At 45.3% G+C, this 21580-nt stretch overlaps 2 protein-coding genes across 2 annotated transcripts; one reads left to right on the forward strand and one right to left on the reverse strand.

Moving 5' to 3' along the window:
• The first annotated feature begins 13469 nt into the window (after positions 1–13469).
• On the forward strand, positions 13470–13873 carry LOC26526408. The gene has a single exon (XM_015160016.2). The coding sequence runs from the start codon at positions 13518–13520 to the stop codon at positions 13680–13682; it is 165 nt and encodes a 54-aa protein (XP_015015502.1). The 5' UTR covers positions 13470–13517; the 3' UTR covers positions 13683–13873.
• A 1545-nt stretch (positions 13874–15418) lies between these two features.
• On the reverse strand, positions 15419–18239 carry LOC6542623 (protein sister of odd and bowel). Its single transcript, XM_001968547.3, has 2 exons — positions 16261–18239; positions 15419–16116 (listed from the first exon to the last, which is right to left on the reverse strand). The coding sequence occupies exons 1-2, from the start codon at positions 17604–17606 to the stop codon at positions 15705–15707; spliced, it is 1758 nt and encodes a 585-aa protein (XP_001968583.1). The 5' UTR covers positions 17607–18239; the 3' UTR covers positions 15419–15704.
• Positions 18240–21580: the final 3341 nt, after the last annotated feature.

The following is a 21580-nucleotide window of genomic DNA, read 5'->3' on the forward strand; positions in this document are numbered from 1 at the left end:
GAGTTTCCCAGGGCCAGCTAGCCAGCTAGCCATCTAGCCAGTCAGCTTGCATCAGATGAGCAGCATTCCCCGAGAGTCCCACGCACCTGGTCGGCCCGACTTTGACACCTTTTCATTGTCATTACCTTTGTAGTGGTTGGCTGTCGCTAATGCGAAATATCAATTTTCCCAAGAGTTCACGTGTGTGATTTTGTGTGTGCCGAGCTTATTGAAACTCAAACAAATCGTAGTTCCGGCGTTGTCTTCTGACACTGCGGTTGAACCCATTTTGTAACGACGTGTGAAACGAGATCTGCGGTTGTCGTTGCGGAAATGGGTATTACTCACTGAGTGGAGGTGGAGGTGGGTTCATACCCCTTGATGGATTGTTCAGAAAGGGGAGAACTCACACACTTCCAAAGTTAGCTCTGCAATCCAACTGCTTTTAATTTCCTCTGTAGAGGGAGCCACTTAGGACATTTAAGCGAGTCTTCTGTTGTTTAAGAATTCTCAAGTGACAGCTGAGTTCTGTCTGGCTGGCACTTGGATGCACCGCTAGCTCTTCAAGCAGCAGCTGTCTAACTCCCGATCCGAGTCCGCTGAAATGCCCCTGTAGATGGCGCTTTAGCTCATCTGCTCTCGCCTTGGGACAGGCTTTAAACCCAGCAGCAGGCCGCTGTCGCCGCTGTCATGGCTTACGCTCAACAAATGATTACCAATTTCTTCACACAATTCATGCATAAAAATAATTCCCAATTAGCTGCAAAGTCGTAAGCGAAATAAATAAAAGGAGGCGCACAAAAAGGCAGCACCGAAAACATATATGTATATAAAAATGAGCAGGCGCCTTCGTGTGAATCCCGCCGCAGCGGTAAAATAATAATAATCGTAAAAAAGGCCAAGTGATGTGAGGGGGGAGGAGGGTTGTATATATCCATACGAATGTCCAGACAGGGGGTGAAAAGAAAGGGAAACTGAACAAACGAGAGTGCGACATGATGTTGATATGTTAACAAGACGCCCCAAGAGTGCCAAGTGGTAAAGATGATCCTCAGATCTCAAAAAGGCGAAACAAAAACACCTGGGACAGCCGTCACAGTTGGCATTATATACCTCATATAATCCGGTAGCGATGTTGGGCATATGTGAATGAATGTTTGTTTTTGCAAACGCGCCCAGGATTCGCAATAGCCAGACTCGCAATCTTAAGCCAAGTGTGACTGAGTTGGTTGGGCATCTCTTGGTAATTTCCATATAGGGATTCGCAGATATAGCCTCGAACTTCTTTGTCTTCAGCTGCGGTTCAAAGCCAAATACTTGTGGCCTTTTATTTTTCGATGTTATATTTTAAAAGGTTTCTAAAAATGCGCTTTGATTTATTTTTATTGATGACCATATAAATGGTCGAATGCGATGCGAATGGGAATGGGAATGGGTTTTTGGGGACTCCAGCGGGTCGATTGCCCAATGCTTTTTGCGGGTAGCCACAGTAGTAGTTGGCTGGTAGTAGTCATCACCCAACAGCGGGGGGGAGTTCTCCAGATCTTTGGGGCCTCGGTGATGGCATTTTCAGAAACATTTCACGCTGTGTGAACGACATTTTCTTCGGGGTGCTTCGTTAAGGATCCACCTCCTACATTTCATAATTCAGGGAATATTATTTCTTCCCTCTCTGCTTCTTCCGTTGGCAGAACAATGTTGAACCCGCTGTCATTTGACCACTTCACAAAATATATTCTCATTAAAATTGTGCTTTTTGGTGCTTCTTGTTGTCAGCTCGATCCTCCTGGGATGCCAGCCAAAAAGATTCTGTCTGTAGACATTGGCCAAGGTGTCTCTTTGGGGCCTCTTTCGATGGGGGCGGGGGTAGACGACGCCGCCACCACGCCCACCCCCTGTGGTTTTGCTTCCGTTGGAGACGCCACTGACATTGGACCCTGGCGAATCGGCTCGGCTCGGCTCGGCTCGAAATCGGATTGGAATTGGATTGGGCAGCGGTTCGCTGAGATTGGCGGCCACTTGCGGGCTTTGTTCAAAAAGTTTTTTACGCTGTTTATGTGCAAATGTCGAAACAAAGATATTTCTTTAAATTGATAAAGATTAACCATAAACAATGCGCCAAGGGAGGCAGCCATGTGGTAGCCCAAAAGAGTGGATGCTCATGGGATCATCTTAATGGGCTGCGATCGTGAGTTCAGCCAGGCATCTCGACAAAACTTTATAATAAGATAAATATAAAGTTTTTCAAAAAATAAAAATATAATTAGTTGCCATGTTCCCATTATACTTATTATTGTGCTGCAACTATAATTTATCAGAATTATACACCAGATATACAAGATTTCCTTGAAATCCCCAACAACTCAATATCACCGATCTTTCCCATTGGTTTCCCTACAGCATTTTGTAATGAAATTTTCTCAGCCATTTTTCTGTGGCGTTTCAACTCCCCCGCCGCGTGAGCCAGTGAAATATGTTCATTCACAGTCTTGGCTCTAACATTCATTCAACACTTTGGCCGAGCTTTCTGGCCAAGAGACCTCCGCCGGATGTGGGCGTCAGCAGGCATGTAATCTGATCCCTGACAAATCGGTCTATTAGAATAGTGAGCGGTGTGGCGGGCCTGTGTGTTGAAATATTTGTCGCATGCACCACTCGCGATCCCGATTCCCAATCTCCATGGCTGGGTTCCATGTGGATCCGTGGAGCATCATCGCGATCGAGCGTAGGTGGCGCTGGGCTTGGGCTGTGGCTCTGGCTGTGGCTTTGGGTTAACCCCATGGTGCACGAGGTGCAGTCTGCTCCTCCACCCTCAAAATGAAGAGGAGAATCAAAAGCCAACACTGGCAGAAACTGCTGACCATGTGATGCTTAAACATTTGTGAACCTACTCTATATAAATGAACTCATCCAAATCATGAACTTATTCCAAGAAGATGCCATCCTTAAACCAAGTTGATTTTCGGTACGCAGTGCCTTTTCTCTCAGTGCACTCACCGCGAAGGGAAAAGTCTTTGCTGGCGCGTGTGCCTAGCCCTTATTTTCCTGGCTCCATGCCTTCTTTCTTTCGGCTTCAGTTGTTGTGCGCTTATTTTTTGTCGATTTTATGAGGCGCAAGTGGCGACGTTTTGTGGTTGCAAGGCACACACAGAAACAGCCACGAAAACACAAGGCTTGTGGCCCAGTGGACAGCTAAAATGTTGCACGTTGCCGGTGGTTTGCGGCCCGTTTCGCCCTACCTCCCCCTCCGTTTAACCCCTGGCTGGCCCCCGTCTTTTTCGGCGCCGCAGCAATTCATAAACGTGGGCGATTGATTCTCGTACCTCGTGGCCCCATCTTCGCCAGATTTTCAGCTTTTGGGCCTCGGCGGCGGCTCAACTTGAGTTTCAGCTGCGACTTCTTCTGCTTTTGGGCTTTGGCTTTGGCACTAAGGCTGGGCAAATGGCCCGCGGCATTGCGATTGAACTTCAAGTTATGATCGTCGTCGACGGAGTCGCAATGGCAACAGCAACAACAGCCACAGTATTGCCACATTGATGGACGTTCCGCTCACGAATGAACTGAGATCTCGGTACGCGCCACCACTAACAACAACAGCTGTGGCACTAGGACTCGCTGGCAGCTGATGGAATCCACAAATACCCCTTAAAGTTGCCTCCAAGATGCGTATCTTACATCTTTGCAGCTTGTGCAACCTTTTAAATCACATATTTGCTATAGGTGCTCCTTGACTATTCCCGTGTTATATCTACATATAAGTAGATATACCCTTTCGTCGCTTCTTGAAGACGAGGTATGGGGCCACAACACACGCTGTTACCACTTATTGATGGCACATTGTGATGGTGATGCGTTTTGCCTGCTTTACCAAAAATAAAAAAAATAACAAAAAATGAACGGAAAAATATGTGGAAAAAACGGACCCAGCAAGCGGCCCCAGACTCCCCATCTCTTTCTTTCGAGCTGGATGGAGATGGAGGGGCGTTCTGCTCAAATGTATGATACCCACCCACGAGCAGAAAGCCAGAAAGCCAGAAAATCAGCGAAACTATGATGATGACTGCTCCACTGGGGCCACTCCCTCCTCCCGCGATTTTGGCCCGCTACCCGCTCGGTTTTCGGATTTGGTTTTGGCTTTGGCTTTGGTTTTGGTTTCGGCTTTGGCTGTGTTGAAGGTGCATCTTTCGGTTAGGTTCGGTTTAGTTTGGTTTCAGTTCAGCACCCCTCTCGCAAAAAGGAAAAATAAAAATGGCAAAATAAATAAGACAATGCAGAATTAAGCGTTTCCTTTATTGTTGTTGCCGGCCGGTGGTGGTGGCTGGTGCCTTTGTATTACTTTAAGGTGTGCTCCAGGTAATAATTTAGCTAAATCATATTTTCGGCAAAAGACCAAACAGCAACAAAGCCAAAAAAAAAACCAAGAGCCTCGGAACAACGCTGGTGCAGTACTAAAACATTATTTGCCTTTAACACTCACTCACCAACTCAGCGCCGCCTATTCGCAGAAGGATTGGATGGGGCTAAGTCGGTTGGATGGATCGAGGTATATCATAAGGTAACTATCCTTAAATACCCTTAGCTTTTAATCAAATATACCACTTCGTACTGCCTCTATCTATTTACCAGTGACTTCCAATAAAACGCATTCAACTGCAATAAAGACAAATATCCTATTGAAGTCAGCTAATTATCAAACCTTTTAATTTAGGTCTACAAAAAAAGATAATGATAGTTCGAATCATAAGCCATGCAACACTGTCATTCTCTTAGCTCTGTGAAAATTTAATCAAGTTGTAGTAAAAATATTTTTCTAAGATATCGAATTGATCACATAAATTCATTTTTCCACTAAAAAGTTATACATTTTTTCCCACAACAATAGAAATAGTTGTCCAAATGTGGAATGCCATATCTCGTTGAACTCGTCATAAAATTTCCCTTTCAATGGCGTTCCAGCCTAAAAATATAATTTTTTGGCCATTTTTTGCAAAAAATGATGATGGTACCCCTTATAAAAAATGAGAAAATTAAAAAAAATTTTTTTTTTTTTATTTTAATAACAGAGTGGTAGAATAGTTTATTTGGATGATTAGCTGTATAAAAAAATCGTTCTCTTGGATGTGGGACAATTTTTAACCAAGTTATAGTAAAATTATTTTCTAAAATATCGAATTGATCACATAAATCCGTTTTTCCACTAAAAAGTTATACATTTTTTCCCACAACAATAGAAATAGTTGTCCAAATGTGGAATGCCATATCTCGTTGAACTCGTCATAAAATTTCCCTTTCAATGGCATTCCAGCCTAAAAATATAATTTTTTGGCCATTTTTTGCAAAAAATGATGATGGTACCCCTTATAAAAAATGAGAAAATTAAAAAAAAATTTTTTTTTTTTATTTTAATAACAGAGTGGTAGAATAGTTTATTTGGATTATTTGCTTTATAAAAAAGTAGTTCTCTTGGATGTGGGACAATTTTTAACCAAGTTATAGTAAAATTATTTTCTAAAATATCGAATTGATCACATAAATCCGTTTTTCCACTAAAAAGTTATACATTTTTTCCCACAACAATAGAAATAGTTGTCCAAATGTGGAATGCCATACCTCGTTGAACTCGTCATAAAATTTCCCTTTCAATGGCGTTCCAACCTAAAAATATAATTTTTTGGCCATTTTTTGCAAAAAATGATGATGGTACCCCTTATAAAAAATGAGAAAATTAAAAAATTTTTTTTTTTTTTATTTTAGTAACAGAGTGGTAGAATAGTTTATTTGGATGATTAGCTGTATAAAAAAGTCGTTCTCTTGGATGTGGGACAATTTTTTACCAAATTATAGTAAAATTACTTTTCTAAAATATTGAATTTTTCACATTAAGCCATTTCTTCACTAAAAAGTTATACATTTTTTCCCACAACAATAGAAATAGATGTCCAAATGTGGAATGCCATATCTCGTTGAACTCGTCATAAAATTTCCCTTTCAATGGCGTTCCAGCCTAAAAATATAATTTTTTGGCCATTCTTTGCAAAAAATGATGATGGTACCCCTTATAAAAAATGAGAAAATTAAAAAAAAATTTTTTTTTTTTATTTTAATAACAGAGTGGTAGAATAGTTTATTTGGATGATTAGCTGTATAAAAAAGTCGTTTTCTTGGATGTGGGACAATTTTTTACCAAATTATAGTAAAATTACTTTTCTAAAATATTGAATTTTTCACATTAAGCCGTTTCTTCACTAAAAAGTTATACATTTTTTCCCACAACAATAGAAATAGTTGTCCAAATGTGGAATGCCATATCTCGTTGAACTCGTCATAAAATTTCCCTTTCAATGGCGTTCCAGCCTAAAAATATAATTTTTTGGCCATTTTTTGCAAAAAATGATGATGGTACCCCTTATAAAAAATGAGAAAATTAAAAAAAATTTTTTTTTTTTTATTTTAATAACAGAGTGGTAGAATAGTTTATTTGGATCATTAGCTGCACACAACAGTTGTTCTTTTAGCTGTGTGACCATTTTTGGCCAAGTTTTTGTGAAGTCTTAGAAAAAGTTATGGTAAGTTTGGTATGCTCATCTTCATTTTTGTATTTTCACGTGTTTCAAGCTCGTCACTGAAATATCTTTGTAGTGCCATAAATTAAATATGCAATATAAATATGGCATCTTTGTTTCACTTTCTGAAGGAATAAGAAAACGAGTTTCAAATACAGGGGCAGCTTGCCGCTTGTCTTGTCTAACGATAAATAACAGTTAGAGCTGGACCTACCGTATACGCCAAGATCTTACCAAAATAATACGAGACCCCAAACAACAATAGCAACCACATAGCACCCAAGTCGGGCCTGATCAGCTCAGCTGAAATCAAGTTAACATTTTTAAGGTGTGACCAAAAGCGAACGAAGCTCATAATTTTTTAAATTAGCATTTTTGTTTCCATCTTCTCGTGGCTTTGGTTCAAGTTTGGATTGCACTGTGATTAAAACTTGAAATCCATCTCTTTTACTACAAATATAAGTGCTAAGTATTAAGCGTTCTCTTGAGTTTTATATCGGAACCTTAAAAAGAATACATTTAATTTGTTGCTGTATTTAGAATGATGCTATATCATTCAAGTCTTATCAATAGATTTTACGATATATATAAGTGAACACTAGAAGTAACCTGTATAATTTAATGCAGAAGTTGAAATCTGGTCTTCGGAAAACTCTCAAGCCATTTAGCTGTTTTAAGTGGACTTTTCTCGAAGTGCAGGGTATGCTTGTCAGCGGAGACACACGAAGCCACCGCAGATGGTTTTATTTTACGTGGCGCGCGTTGTCATAAAACGAAATTTACAAATTGTGTCCCCCCGCAGTCGAAAAAACGAAGAAATAATACAAAGAATCAACTGATGATGATGCCGATGCGACGACATAGACATCATCGAGCATCATTCTGCAGTCTTCCCTCGGATTCTTCCCGATCCACTCAAGTGGTTGCAATAAACTCATCAATAAATTGCCGTCTGTTTCGCATGGGTTATGTGACGCCAGTGGAACCACCAACGCAACCACCACACGGTCATGTGGAATTCTTCTCGATTCTTTCTCGAGTTCGGTCAATCTTCTGTCTGCTGTCTTCTGTTTTTGGTTTCTGCTTTTGGTCCCGGTGGTCCGGCTCTTTCTTCTCATCGGTGGCTTTCTTTCTACGCGCGTGGCTAAGTGGATTTGTGTGTTTTGTTGTGCGAGAAAAATGTTTATTGTTTCAACTTTGTTATCAGTGGTTAAGTAAACACAGCTCACACACACGCCGAGTGTGGTCAATTTTTGTTGTGGCGGTGTGATTTCTAATTTGTTTACACTCAAACAAAGGGCTACAGAATTATTGTACGCTTATTTATGGCTGCAACTGTCAATGTCAAATGACCCAATGTCCCAATGTCCAACCGGAAGAGCCGCTCTGCCCAATCCATTGATCTCCACACTTTGGACTTGGACATGGATTCGAATTCGGAATCGGATTCAGATTCTTTTGGTGTCTCTGCTGCCTGTGACCTTATCTCCGGGGTCTGGAATTTTGTCTGAATTTTGCTGGGAATTTATTAGTACAAAGAAGTCGCGTGTTGGGATCATCAATCAGGGAGTGATCGAGAAATCGGGCTCAGAATCAGAAGCTTGGCTGCAAGAGGTGTCCCAGGTGGAAAACAAAGTATTTCACGCTTCTCTTCTTCACTCTTAGTCGTCCCTGGAAGTCTGACAAATTAATTACGTTGGCTTTTACTGGCATGTGCTAAGATATATCACTATGCTCCATATCGGCTCTTAGTTCTGAATACGTTTTCTGTATAAAGTCTTAGCCCACTCTAATTTACAAACATGTGCCTTAAACAATGCCCACATTCCACTTATAAATGGAAAACTTCGCAGCGACCCGATTATTCCATCTAGATCAAAAGATTCTCAGCAGAGTCTTCATCATTCAAAGGTCACCTCCCCCAAAAGTCAGCCAAGATTTCGATTTCAGATATGCAAAACACCGCCCGAGTCATGATTGAAATCAGGTTGTGACGCCCCCGTTGGCCATGGAAGATAAAAGCTGCGATGGGTATCACTTTAACTGGTAACTGAATGAAAATCCTGGCCAACTTCAAGCATTAACGCTCCCCGTACCGCCTCAATGTTTATTCAATTATCGCAGCATGGTGGCCGAGGAAAAACAACCCGTATAGACGAGCCATGAGCAATCCACCCCGGCTCTAACCATAACCATCCATTAGTAGCAACTGTTTCGCTGGTAATCTACACCATGCCACGCCCATCCGCAGATCACTGAACATCCCCCTTTTCAACGGGAGGGAAATGTGGAAATTGTGGAAATGGGGTGCGAAGTGGGTACAAATTATTAAGCTAATCAACAGCGAACGCAACAATAGGAACAGGATATATGGCCGTCCAAACGGGGGAAGCAATTTGTCCCCTTTCATTTTGAAAGGGAACGGGAGTGCTGATAAGCGTGAAATTTATATAGGTGTCCACTCGAGATGGGCACTTTAAAGTGCCCCGTGAACTGTCAACGGCAGCCCGAAGGGATCCGAAAACGGTGGTCGGGATCCGGATTCCGGATTCCGGAATCCGGGACATATATTCGGTTATATGCTTCGTTGATCTTTGAACGCAAAACGGCTTACGTAACCATCATTAAGTCGACTGGTCGCCTGTCTGCTGCATCTGTTGGGTTTTAAGGAAGTGGTATGGTGAACCATCCCTTTTCTGCACAGTAAACAAAGTTGTATATAAAGATATATACGTATATACGAAAGTATCTGCGAGTGTACATGTATCTCTGCGTCGGATTATCTCCCGTCTGCATCGGCTTAGAGTTCATTTTTACTCGTTCACCATTGAGGTCTGATGGTGAAATGAAATGGGGAATGGAGTGTGGCCTCCGGCTCTTCGTCATATTGCTCTTGCCATATAGCTATTCATCTGGAGCTTACTTGGTTATTAGGTGGCGTAATCGTCGAACAGGGACTCAACCTAATTAACCATTAGGTGAGCGCCATCATGTCACAACTGTCGGCTTAGGAAAAAGTGAAGGAGTTAACTGAGTGGAGTTCACTGGTTCGGTGAATGTTCTAGTCGGATTTACAACGAAAAAGATGTGTGTTTACTGTTCAAATACTTTCTATAGGAAACCACCCATCCAAAATCAGCACTTATGACGCATTAATCACTCACCAAACAGTCAGTGCCACTCGAAATGCACTCACGACTTAGAAAAATCCCACACAAATTGCTAATCCTTGGGCAAACAAGATCTCAGCCACGTTACCCAAAGCCCGATGACGAAAATATGTCACATTTTTTCACTCTAAAAACGGAAATTTACAACTGGCCCCCACTAATAGAGACTCTCAAAATAGCCGACCATAACAGTATTACAACACCTTGACGGACGCTAAACTCAGTGTTTGTTCACAAATACCAAGGGGTATGGAATGGTATACCATACCATAGGTATAGTAGGGAATGGTATGGTATGGGGCTTAGTCAACTAACGTCCGCGATATCCGTGCAAAGCAATCTTGTCAGTATATTACGTTAATGACAAATTGACGGCACCGGCTCTTTGATGTGTTTTGTTTGATTGTTTTGGTTCTAATCATCGTCGACTGCCGACGAAGTAGTCGTGGTAAAAAAAAAAATAGTAGTTAAGGTGGGGGTGGCTGTGCTCGAGGGGAGGGTAGAGGAGGGGCTTTTCGGATCTCAGGGGTGTGCTTGCAAATGATTCGTTTTAATTTAACCGCGTACTCGCAGTCGTCACTCAATTAGCTTGCAGCTCGGCGGAGCTTATCAGTTTCCGAAAAGTCATATAACCCCCCTAAAACTGTTTGTCCAGGGGTGGCGAAGGGGTGCTGCAGTGGCTCAGAAGGGGTGGTGGTTGATAAGCTCCACCGCTATCTGACTGGCTCTCTCGCTCTCATCGAGGTGGGTTTCCACTGCACTGGGCGCAAATGTGCGCAAGTCGAAGCCTATTTTAATTTGAAAAAATGAAGATGTGTTTTTTGTGTTATCAAGGAAATATTCAATTATATTTTTAATTAATTAATGAGTTTGCTTTATTATTATAAACTTTGTACTTTACAGAGATTAGATTTTAACGCATCTTTACAACTGAAAATTATATTTAATATTACAATTTATTGATTCAACATATTCAATTATATTTACAGAACTACTTTTTTAAGTTTTCAAGCATTAAAGAGGCACTTTCTATCATCAGTAAGCTAAGATTGCCTAAGATCTTATCACTGCGATTGCTTAGAACTCAACTCTAGTTCGGCGAAAACTGAAGCAAACTGAGCCCGTTTTTTCCAGTGTACAGTGCAGAGTTTCCGTCACTATTTGACGTTGCTGGCTGTTGTAGTACACAAGTCGATCCGGTGACTGCTCCGTGCTACGTGCCCGGCAAGTTGTCAAACAAGCCGTGGGCAAATACGAAGTGCCAGCCGGGAAGCACGGAGTGCCGGGCAGCAGTACGGAGTACGGATTACGGAGAGTGCGGACTCGAACTCGGACTCCGAGAGCGAGAGAGGAGACCACCTCGCCGCACTCGTCCGACTGTCAATTACAACTCTAAATATGTGTGCACACTCGACATTTGTCGCATTTGTTTGCATTTGCGCCTGCCTGCAATAAAATCCAACAACCGACATCGCACAAGAGTTGTACGTTCTGGCATATGGGCATACACCGGAAACTACGGGCGGAAAGTGTTGCCAGTCAGAATAAAAAAACACAATACCACTCTGGTCTATTGGTGACCATGTAGCACTTGCAGCATGTGCCTCTCAAAAAAGTTGTTATATGTGATTGTGTATATTTTCCATAATCCCCAGTGATAACATTTTCTTGCGGTGTATCGCCCACGAGTGGGTCTTCATATGCATGCTTCAGTTCTCCGCCGCAACGTGAGAGAACTCTGCAGAAGCGTAGGCCCCCAACTCCCCGTCGGCAAAAGTGTCCCGTCCAATAAAATCTAATAACCACTTGGGGACACCGTTTGGGCCCTCCCTACTCCCTACTCCCACTCCCTCCTCCCTCCTCCGCTTCGCCTATCGGCGGAGGAGCTCTGCGGCTCCAAGGGCCCAACAACTGCGGACCTTATAAGCAAGGTCTCCTATTCACTTGCACGATTTTCGGCAGCTTTTCTTCTTCTGTATTATGACATTGGCACAAAGATGCGGCGGCGACTGCAGTTCCAGAAATTTAGTTTTCCTGGCTTTATGATCGTTTGTCGGTCGTCAAAGGGCCTTTACGGGTGGGCGGTGTGCGCAGGGGGTGGGGGTTGGAGACGAGGTGTCTAGGAGGCAGCTGTGATGACATGGGTGTGGATATTTGGGGGTTGGCTACGAAAAGAATTCGGGGAATTCACGAAATAAAGTAAGTTGGAAAGTTTTCTGTGGAAATTGGAAGCTTGTCAGTTTATTATCATATCATATTGTATAGAAATCATATTGAAATCATATTGTATAGGCTAAATAGCTAACTATAGTAGAATTCTACAAGTTTTTGTTAGGACCCAAGCTTGGGTACTTTAACTACCGCATACCTTTGTGTAAGATGGTAAAAAAGAAAAAGTTACCTAACTGAAATGCGAAAACGTTTACGAGATGGCACCTAATTAGGCAGAAGAACGCCGCCAGAAATTTACGTTTCCTTCAGTTCTGGCGCAGCTTTCAACTTGGCCAAAGGCAAAAAACTATACTTAAGACTTGGCGAACACACCAACGCCAGCGATTGGCCCCAAAAAATGAGTTAGATGCGCTTCCCCTACACAGAAAAAAACTGTTAAGAAATGGCTCATAATTTTACAACTTAAGGTTTTCAGCTAACATATACCCAGTGAATACCACCAATATAGCATTTATTTGTTGTGGATTATTGAAAAATGTGCAAAATTGAGTTCAGTGCATGGCGCGTATTTGAGCACTGAGCAAACACGGATTCGTTCCCATTGAGGTGCCGATGCGGCCGGGTCAGAATTATTGGCGTAGTTACGACCGGACGGACAGCCACATACATCAAATCATAAAGCAAATGGTGCCGACAAACTAACTGGCCGGAGCCAAAATGGCAGAGTGGCAGAGTGGCCAAATAACCAAATAGCCCGGCCGACAGCCCACTGACATTTACATTCGCCCCAAAAAGACAACGCCAGGGCAAATGAACAACCGATACCGATGGCCAAACAACCAAACAACCGAACAACCAAAACCAGAGGAGTCCAACAACCGACGACAACGAGAACGTTCCGCTTTTTTGCGTTGGTTCCGGGAAACGCAACAAAATTTCACAACGCACCAAAATGTTTCCCTTCCCCTCGACTTGGCCATCATCATCGGCCCCATCATCGTGGCCCCCAGCCCCCAGCCCCACCCCCACCGGCTCCATCGCCAAAGCCCCAGGAACACAACAACACCTTGACCAAAAGCAATAGCCAACTTCAAAGAATCTTCCAACGGCCACGCCTCGAACACTAGACAACAACATTGTTGGTTGGTGTTGTTGGTACACCGAAAGAAAATGCTAAGTACTAATTACTATAACAGCAATGGCAGAAGGATTAAGATTGTATTCTGTATAATATTATTTAGTAATATATTTAATAATTTGAAAGCCTTCGTTTAAAGCTATATTTTAAGTGGTTCGTTCAAACTAATCTTGTTACTGCGAATTTCGCGCGGTGTAGGTTTCGTTGTCGCTTTTTGCTGTAAGTGTTGCAGATCGAAGGTGGAATGTTGCCGCGTTGTCGTTTGCCGTTGATGGGCTTATTAGAGTTAGTCAGTGTTGTTTCCTCTTTCATTTCAATTTTTTTTTTTTTTTTTTTTGTCTGGGCGGTGCGGAAACCTCAAAGCGAATTTAGTGCGCTCCCGCCCCTTCCGCATCGCTCCGCGCCCCTCCGCTGCGCCGCCCCTTTTCGGGGTTGTCCCCTCGCGTTTATGACGACAATGCGTTTGCTGTCATAATTATTAGTCAAACACAAACAATGAATTTCATAATTTTCCCATCAATACGGTCCAACAGCCGGTTGGAGCGACGTTGGAGCGTTCGTAAACTTCGAAAGCGTTCAAACATCCGCTCTTCCCGCACGCGCCGCTCGGGAAGAATGCCCCACTCTTGGCCGGAGGATGAGCTGGATACCACGACATAGCCTGGGGCTCTGGGGTGCTCCCAGGGGGATGGCGGGGCGGGGTGGGGCGACACTCTGTGGAAATGAAGCCGTCGCGCATAAAGTGTGAAATTGCTGGCAATTCGCAGAGACGCTCCATTCTCGGCGTTTCTCGGTCTTTGGAGGCTGTTTAGAGCCTGGACTAATGGGAGATGCCAGTGCACTCAGCAAAATACTTGCAGCCCAAGTCGTTAGGCTTATGCATCCGGCAAACATAAAGACTTCAAATATTTCCTGAAACTAACGATAGTTTCATTCAGAACTGCTTGGAATTATGAAAGGAATTCTTTTAAAATATTGATACTTCACTTTGGATATTTGGAGGTAAAGCTGCAGCAGCTGAATCATCTAGCCATATATACATAACCCTTTTTAAAAGAATTTCTCCCAGTGTCGCTTGCACGCTTGTTCCATTGAATAGAACAATATCCGCGCAAATATTTGCAGAGAGCAGCAAGCAGGTCGTGTTTAAAATGTTTAACCACCCGGGGAGGAGGAGTGGGTAAGGATGGGGCAGTGGACGAGGACGAGGAGGAGGAGGAGGAGGAGGAGGAGGAGGAGGAGGAGGAGCCGGCTGGCCACGGCAAACAAACGAGAACAGGGCCGCGAGATCTGGCCAAGAATGGGACCCAAACTGGGACGCAGAACTCGGACTCATCCATAATTGTTGTTTGATCGTTGTAATTGGTTTGGTTTGGTTTGGCTTGGTTTGGCCTGGTGCAGCTGAAGCACAGGAAATGCAACAGCAACAGCAACAGTGGAGACCCCATAAAGACAACATTGCAGGCGGCTTTACATTGATCCGTTTAACGATTGACAAACGCGGCGATCTTTTCGGGAAGCCTGCGTCAGAGTTGGGGGGCAGAAAGGAATGAGAGTAGGGCAACGGGGTGAGATGGCCGTGGAAGGAAACCCGGTCGGCATTCGCTTTTGAACTGCACTGTATGTGCTTGTGTCGTTATGGCCGCATCTTTTTGTAGTCGATAATAAAAATTGTAAACTTTGTGGCAGTCTGCAGCTGGAGCTGGTGCTGGAGCTCCACCCTCGTTCTGGAATGGACAGCCCACTTTTCGCTATAAAATCCCTTTCGAACTCTTTCAGCGGACACGCCCGGAATTATCTGGTGTTCCTGTGTGGGAAATGTGGAGTGCATGGTGGCCCGATATCTAAATACCGTGCTCTTGTGGGTGGGTGGTCCTGTCGATCGGTGAGATAGCGCCTGCTCCACTTGTCCGCCGGCTTGTACGACATTATTTGACTAGAAAAGTGGAGCAGCCTGGAGTTGGTGGGAAAATGTGGGCATTTCTTTGTTTTAGCCCCACTATTGTCGATCTTGTTTGTTGTCAAAGGCTTGTTGAAAGCGGTGTTTGAAGGTGTGCACCTTAATGCTACATTAATTGCCCTTGTTGGCACTCGAGCGATAAACATCGGTACAAATATTTGATTTTAGTACGCTGCAAGTGTGTCAATAGTGTAAGTACAAGAGTGGAATCGACGTGGAGGAATGGTAGAAAGGGTGAGAAAAACGTTTAGGAAAATTCTGGAAATTTTCAAGTGAAGGATCTGGATAATGGGCTGTTAACTGAAAGGGAATCTACATGCCTTTGGTAACTGGCTATAATGTTCACAATGTAGTAACACTTGAGCAGTTTTGAGACTTGGGATTGGACTAACACCTTTCCAGCACCATAAGCCCAACTCAACAATAAAATGCATGATTTCCTTTAAGCTATTGTCTTTTATTCGATCGTACATTAGGAGTCCACAATTAACTTAATATCTATAGTTAATCTACGCAAAGTCAAACTTTCCTGCTAGGCTTACGTCACAAATATCCAAGGCTTAAACCAAAGTAGCTAGGGCTAAACTTACACTAAACTAAATGCTGTGTAGTCGTGCTAAGATTACGATTACGAAATGGAGGGATTCGTACTCATGAGAGCTGCAATTGAGATTTCATTTTATTGAGTGGGTATCAAAGAGTGAGGAATCATTTGAGGAAGATCAATCGCTGACGGCCACCAAATCTCTGGCGGATGCGGCGCTACTGGCGGAGCCCGTGGGTAAGCCCAGTTCCGAGCTGGAGCTGGAGCCGGAGCCAAACAGATCACTTAGGTTGCCGCCCACCACACCGCCCACTCCGGCGGCCAAGTTGTGCGTCAGGCTGTGACGTCGCAAGTCGCAGTTGCGCCGGAAGACTTTCCCGCAGGAGGCGCAGTTGTACGGCTTGATGTCGGTGTGGGTGAGCAGGTGGGTCTTCAGATTGGAACGCTGGTTGAAGGAGCGGTTGCACACGGGGCACTTGTGCGGCGACTCCTCCATGTGCAGGATCTTGTGGACGGCCAGCGTGCGGGACTGACAGAATCCCTTGCCGCACTCTGCGCACTTGAAGGGCTTCTCCTTGGAGTGGATATATCTGCGGATCACAAGAATGATTCGGAAGACTGAATGAAATATGGCGACTATACTGGTTCTGAAAACAGCCTCCAAGACAAAGGGTCATTTCCTATACTACAATGAAGTGGCCCATCCCCAATTTATAAGGTAATACCCAGCCTACCTGTGGTCCCTCAGATGATCCTGGCGCCGGAAGGCCTTGCCGCAGATGTCGCAGGAGTAGGGCCTCTCGTCCGTGTGGGTTCTCTCGTGGATGAGCAGATTGTAGGACTTGGTGAACTGCCGGTTGCAGAACTTGCAGATGAACTGCTTCTTGGAACGCTGGGCAGCCGCTGCCGCCGCCGAGCTGCCCGCCTCCTCCAGCCCGCCCACCGCACCTGCCGCTACTCCGCCTGCCGCCCCTGTGATGACACTCATCTTGTCCTGGTACATGGTGGCCTGCAGCGAGTGCAGAGCCGAGTCCGTTTCCGCCTGGCTGAAGGCCGAGGGATTGAACATGAAGCTGCCATAGCTGCTGTCCAGGTCTCCCGCCTCGAAGGAGAGCGCATCCTCGCCATCGAGCAAGGGTAGATCGCATTCTGCTGCCAGTTCTGCGGCCGTTGCGCAGTCCAGTGCCGCCTGTTGGTTTGCAGCAGCTGCTGCAGCAGCCGCAGCAGCCGCCACTGCGGCAGCAGCACTAACGGTGCCAATGGAGGGCAGAGGCAGGCACTTGGATGTGGCTGGTGTGCTGGTGGAGTTGCTGCTGTTGCTGCTGGGCGAGGATGTGGCAGCAGCTGATGCTGTGGCTGCAGTCAAGGGGGGCTCCCCCGAGGAGCTCGAGGAGCAGCTCGACTTGAGCTCTATATTGGCTATATCGATTAGCGAGGAGGGCAAGGCATTGCTCTCCGCTTCACTGCTGCTGCTGTTGCAGGTGGTGGCGTTGTTGCTGTTGCCGTTGCTGTTGCTGTTGCTGCTGCTGGTGTTGCTGTTGGAAAAGCGGAACACATCCGATTTCCCGGTGAGCCGCTGCAGCGCCAAGTAGGATTCCAGGGCCTGGAGATTGAGGGCTGCTGCTGCTGCCGAATTGGCCGGCAGCAGGGCGGCCTGCTGCAAGCTGCTGACCATGGTGCCTTGCAGCGAAAGAACGACCGCAGCAGCCGCTGCAAGATCGTTGGTTGCTGCGGCCGCCGTTGCTGTGGCAGCTGCCATGGCTGCGTTGCTGGTCTTACTGCCGATCGGCGATGTTGCAGCGGTGCACTTGTTGCCGTTGGCGTTGCCGTTGCCGTTGCAACTCTCGCTTTTCTTGTGCGCCGCTGTGGGTGTTGCTGCGGCACTTGGCTTGTGGTGCCTCGATGTTGCTGCGTTGCTGGCTGCAGCTGCTGCTGTTGCGCCTGCCTTGAGATCGCCCAGCGCCTCGTTGCCAATATCGCTCGTTGCTGCCGGCGCGGCTGCTGCCTTGGCCGGCAAATCGCTGCAAGTTGCAGCTGCAGCAGCAGCAGCAGCGGCACTCAAATGCTTAACTGCCTCCATAAAAAAGTCGAATCCACGCACACACTCAGCTGGATATCGGGATAAAGCCTCGGGGCTGCGATGTTGCTGGTTGCCGTGGTGATTTTTTGTATTTTTTATTGTTTGGCGCACCTACGCAGGTTGAGAGGTTCGGAGCGCGTCCACATGAATATTAAAAACCACACGCCATCATAAATCACGTCTTAGTCACGCTTTCAAAAGTCATAAAAATCGAATTTGACGTCTGGCCAAAAAACGAAAACAACAAAGTGCAGTCTCAGCCAAGTTAAGTCAAATTGGCAGGCACGCTTTTTCGATTTTTTCGACTGAAATAATATGGTAGTTCTGTTGGCTAGCACACGCGAATAATTTGCGAACAAGCGATCCTTAAAATGTTCTTCAGTTGCTATTAGTTAACTTCCGTTTAATTCAACTTCCGGTCTTGAGCCACACACACACACGTGTTCAGCTATGTGCATATATATACGTATATATAGTATTGTTTATTTTCTCTGATTCTGCCAGTTCTTCTTCTTCTCTTGACGTCGATCAGCCGTCGCTGCACACAATATTGGTAAAAGATCACGGAATAACTAAAAGTCCATTGCTCTGCGGACATATCGCGGACCTGCGCTCACTTGTTGATCGCCACATCTCTCTCGCCATTGGCGATCGCTCCCTGTGAGAGCAGATGAGAGCGCGGCCCACAAGATCACCCACAAAAAGAGCGAGCGGAGAGCGGGAGAAATTCAGGTTGGCCAGGTGGAAACTCGTTTTGTCTGTGTATTTTGAGCGCCTTTACTCCCGCTCTCACCCACACACACACGCACTTGAATCGCAGGTAGAGCGAGAGCGCGTGCAAGGTGAGAAAGAGAGAACCGGTTTCTGCGGTTAATATGCCTGATTTTGATTTTGATTTTGAGTGGGTGTTTTGCCCGCCCTCTCTTTCCTTCCTGGTCGCGCCATCTCTTTCTCGCCCATCGTGCCAGCTCCCTCTTGTTTGATTATATTCGTTTATTTATATAATTTTTGCAAGTAGTTGTTTCTGATTCTTGCTAGGAAATTTCGCGTACTTTACCGAGTACTTTTAACCTTGGAAACTGAAGAATTTTGACGGATATTTATGGGGTTTGAATATAGATTTAGGCACAAGTAACAGCTGTAACCAGAATTATGAACTTGCCAATAAGAAGAATTCGTACAACTTAGATATATTAACAAATTATTGCTCAGAAAAACAAGGCATAGATCAGTGGTTTAAGACTTATCCTACCAAATCCGAGTTAAGAAATCTGTAAACGAACATCCCTTAATTCCCTAAAATCAAACGTGATCGGCGGCCATAAAAGGATTGCGATCGCCTGATAAGGAATCATAAGCCAGCTGTTTTCTGGACATCCAAGGAAACCGTGGAGTTCCTAGTAAGAAATATGTAACAATGGTTTAATCTATTGAGTATCAGCGATCTTAAAAGGCTTTGGATTGAAACACCTTGAGTTGGTTTCCCGGAAATTATTACACTTAATATCCATATGCATCAGTAGAGATTTCTCCGAGTGCATGAACCTGCTAGCACTTGCAAATTGTGGCCATTAGTCAACGCGTTGATTTCTTCAGCCCCAAGCGCAGCCAGTTGATTGAAATGATTCTCCTCGCACGCCATCTCATCGCCGCAGAATTGCAGAATCGCAGCAGAATGAGCGAGAGAAGAATGCTGCCAGAAGAATCCAAAAATACGCTGGCTCACAAACCCAATCACAATTCGAATCACAGCCGCAATCATAGCTGAGACTTTTCAACTGTCAATTATTTCCTTATACCTTATGCAAAGCCTCCAGACGCGAGAATCCAGTGGGGAAACTCGGACTTAATGCGCTAAACGGCCCAAGTAAATGACCAATAATCATGGGAGCTGCCAGCTCTCCGGCTGCCGGTTGGCTGGCCACGAAATAAGCAGGAAAAATATATGCTGCAAGGAGCCAGAGCCAGTCCAGCACCGAGCGCAATTTATTTTTGCATTAAATTGCAATTTGGCCGGGACTCGCAGTTTTCTACCATTTATACAGATATTATCGTGATTAATAATGCACAAACATGTCATACGCTCGTTTCGTGTGTGTTTGATTGGAGCGCATTAGGATCGCGGCATTTAATGATCCGGGAGTCTGCAGTCTGCAGTCTGGAGTCGCGAGTCTCCAGACCAGCGATCCTCAGTCCCACGGTAGCAATTATGTCGCTTAGTGGCCGGCTTACGGATGATGATGATCGTCGCAAGGATGGTTTCTCCGCTGGATCGCTGGATTGCGGGTTGCCTGGATCATCCTGAATGGCGGCGCCATCAAAAGAGATGCAATCGCGATTGCGCATTCCAAGGCAAACCTCGTCGTATTGACACAAGCTTCCTTTAAATGAAAGCCCCGGCTTAATGTCGTTATATTTCGATAGTCGCGCTTTTAAATGCTCGTTTCCTGTGCCGCCTCGATCGGTGGTTCTCCTCTTCAGGGACACGATCATCGATTGCCGGTCTCCACTTCCACTTCCATTGCCAGGTCCCCAGTTCCCAGTTCCCAGTCCCATCCCAAGTATCGTTGTCAGTCTCAAGGCAAATGGTACATGATTTCAAATTTCAAGTACCAGTTTACATAAAGATCGCACAGGCTCAAGCTAGCTGCACTGCGGAAAAGGGATTGTAGTGCTTTGGGAATGTTTCAATAAGTTGGCTATATTGACATATAGTTTTAAGCACGCCACTGCGAGCTATGAGAACAGATGCTATGTTTTTTTGAGTGCAAGGGAGCAGGAGAAACCAGTCCCTCCTGCTCCTGGCTGCCCCATCCTGCCCTGCCTTTCGGTTCCTTTCCTGGGCCGAGCTGGGCTGGGCGATCCGAGGGAATGCCTTGAAGCCTCACAGCCATCTGTCACAAGGTCCCAGTTCCAGTCGAAGTGCAAGTCCCAGCTCCATCTCCAACTCCAGCTCCAACTCCAACTCCATCTTCAGCTCCATCTGCGTCTCAGTCGAGTCGAATAAGAATGCGCCAAACTTGATTCCTTCGAAGCGAGCGCCGAGTGCGCATGCGTGGGCTGGAATTACATGATCACGATCAGCGATAAAACTTGATGTTGTACATAGCAGGCGACATGGGAGCGGGACGGGATCCGGATCGGTGCAGGAATGGGGGGCAGGGCGGTGCGCATCGGATCGATCCAGCGCCCCATACAAAATGTCGCAAAAGTCGTACAAATCTACACGGAGCTCCAAGAGCACAGCCAGGTTCACTCCAAGACCCAGCTGGAGCAACGGGACACCGTCAGGCGATTCCGGATGCACTTGAAACAATTACCAGAAGTCCCAGCTTTTACCTATCTCCGGAATCCTAGATAGTAGCTATGCATTTTCCCATTTAGTTCCAGAAAATCTAGTCCAGCTTCTAATTTACTTTCTAAACGTATTCAAAACCAAGCAAAATTGGAGGCACCGCATCTTTTCTGCACGTGTAGCGAACCTCGTGGCCGATCGCCCCAAGTCGTGTCAAATTATTGATTGCTGTCTTTTAATTTGATTTTGATTTTTCCACCGACTCTGTCATCTTTCCGATCGCAAACGCTGGCTGGATGTGAAGGGCGGGCTGGGGAGCCAGGATTATTAATCTGCTGCTTTGATTTGAAGCGACACACCACGATCGTGACAAAGAAAAGTAAAAGTCATAACACACATCTAGGGCGGCGATAAGATCGCCGAGATCGCCGGCTTAACACCGATCATCTGGTCCATTGTTTTGGAGTGACTTTTTTTATTGGAACCGAGTAATTATCGGGGGCGTGCGTTTTGGGTGCCTGTTTCTTCTTTTTTTCCTTGGGATTCCCTGGAACAGACGGCAGCTCATTAGCCGCAGGCGTTGCCCCTGATTGGACCAACTATAATCCCTGACGGAGATTAGGCCCAGGTTTTCTGGGGAAACCGAAAAAGACGGCGGTAGTCGATGGTTTGTGGTTAG

This window comes from Drosophila erecta, unplaced genomic scaffold (assembly GCF_003286155.1).
Source record: "Drosophila erecta strain 14021-0224.00,06,07 unplaced genomic scaffold, DereRS2 tig00000055-arrow-pilon, whole genome shotgun sequence".
NCBI lineage: Eukaryota > Metazoa > Arthropoda > Insecta > Diptera > Drosophilidae > Drosophila > Drosophila erecta.

Excerpts from the sequence above, each read along its gene's own strand:
- LOC6542623 (XM_001968547.3), bottom strand. The coding sequence starts at position 17,606 with ATGGAGGCAGTTAAGCATTTGAGTGCCGCTGCTGCTGCTGCTGCAGCT. Across the intron at positions 16,117-16,260 it reads GATCATCTGAGGGACCACAG|ATATATCCACTCCAAGGAGA; the intron begins GTAGGCTGGGTA and ends TGTGATCCGCAG.
- LOC26526408 (XM_015160016.2), top strand. The coding sequence starts at position 13,518 with ATGAATTTCATAATTTTCCCATCAATACGGTCCAACAGCCGGTTGGAG.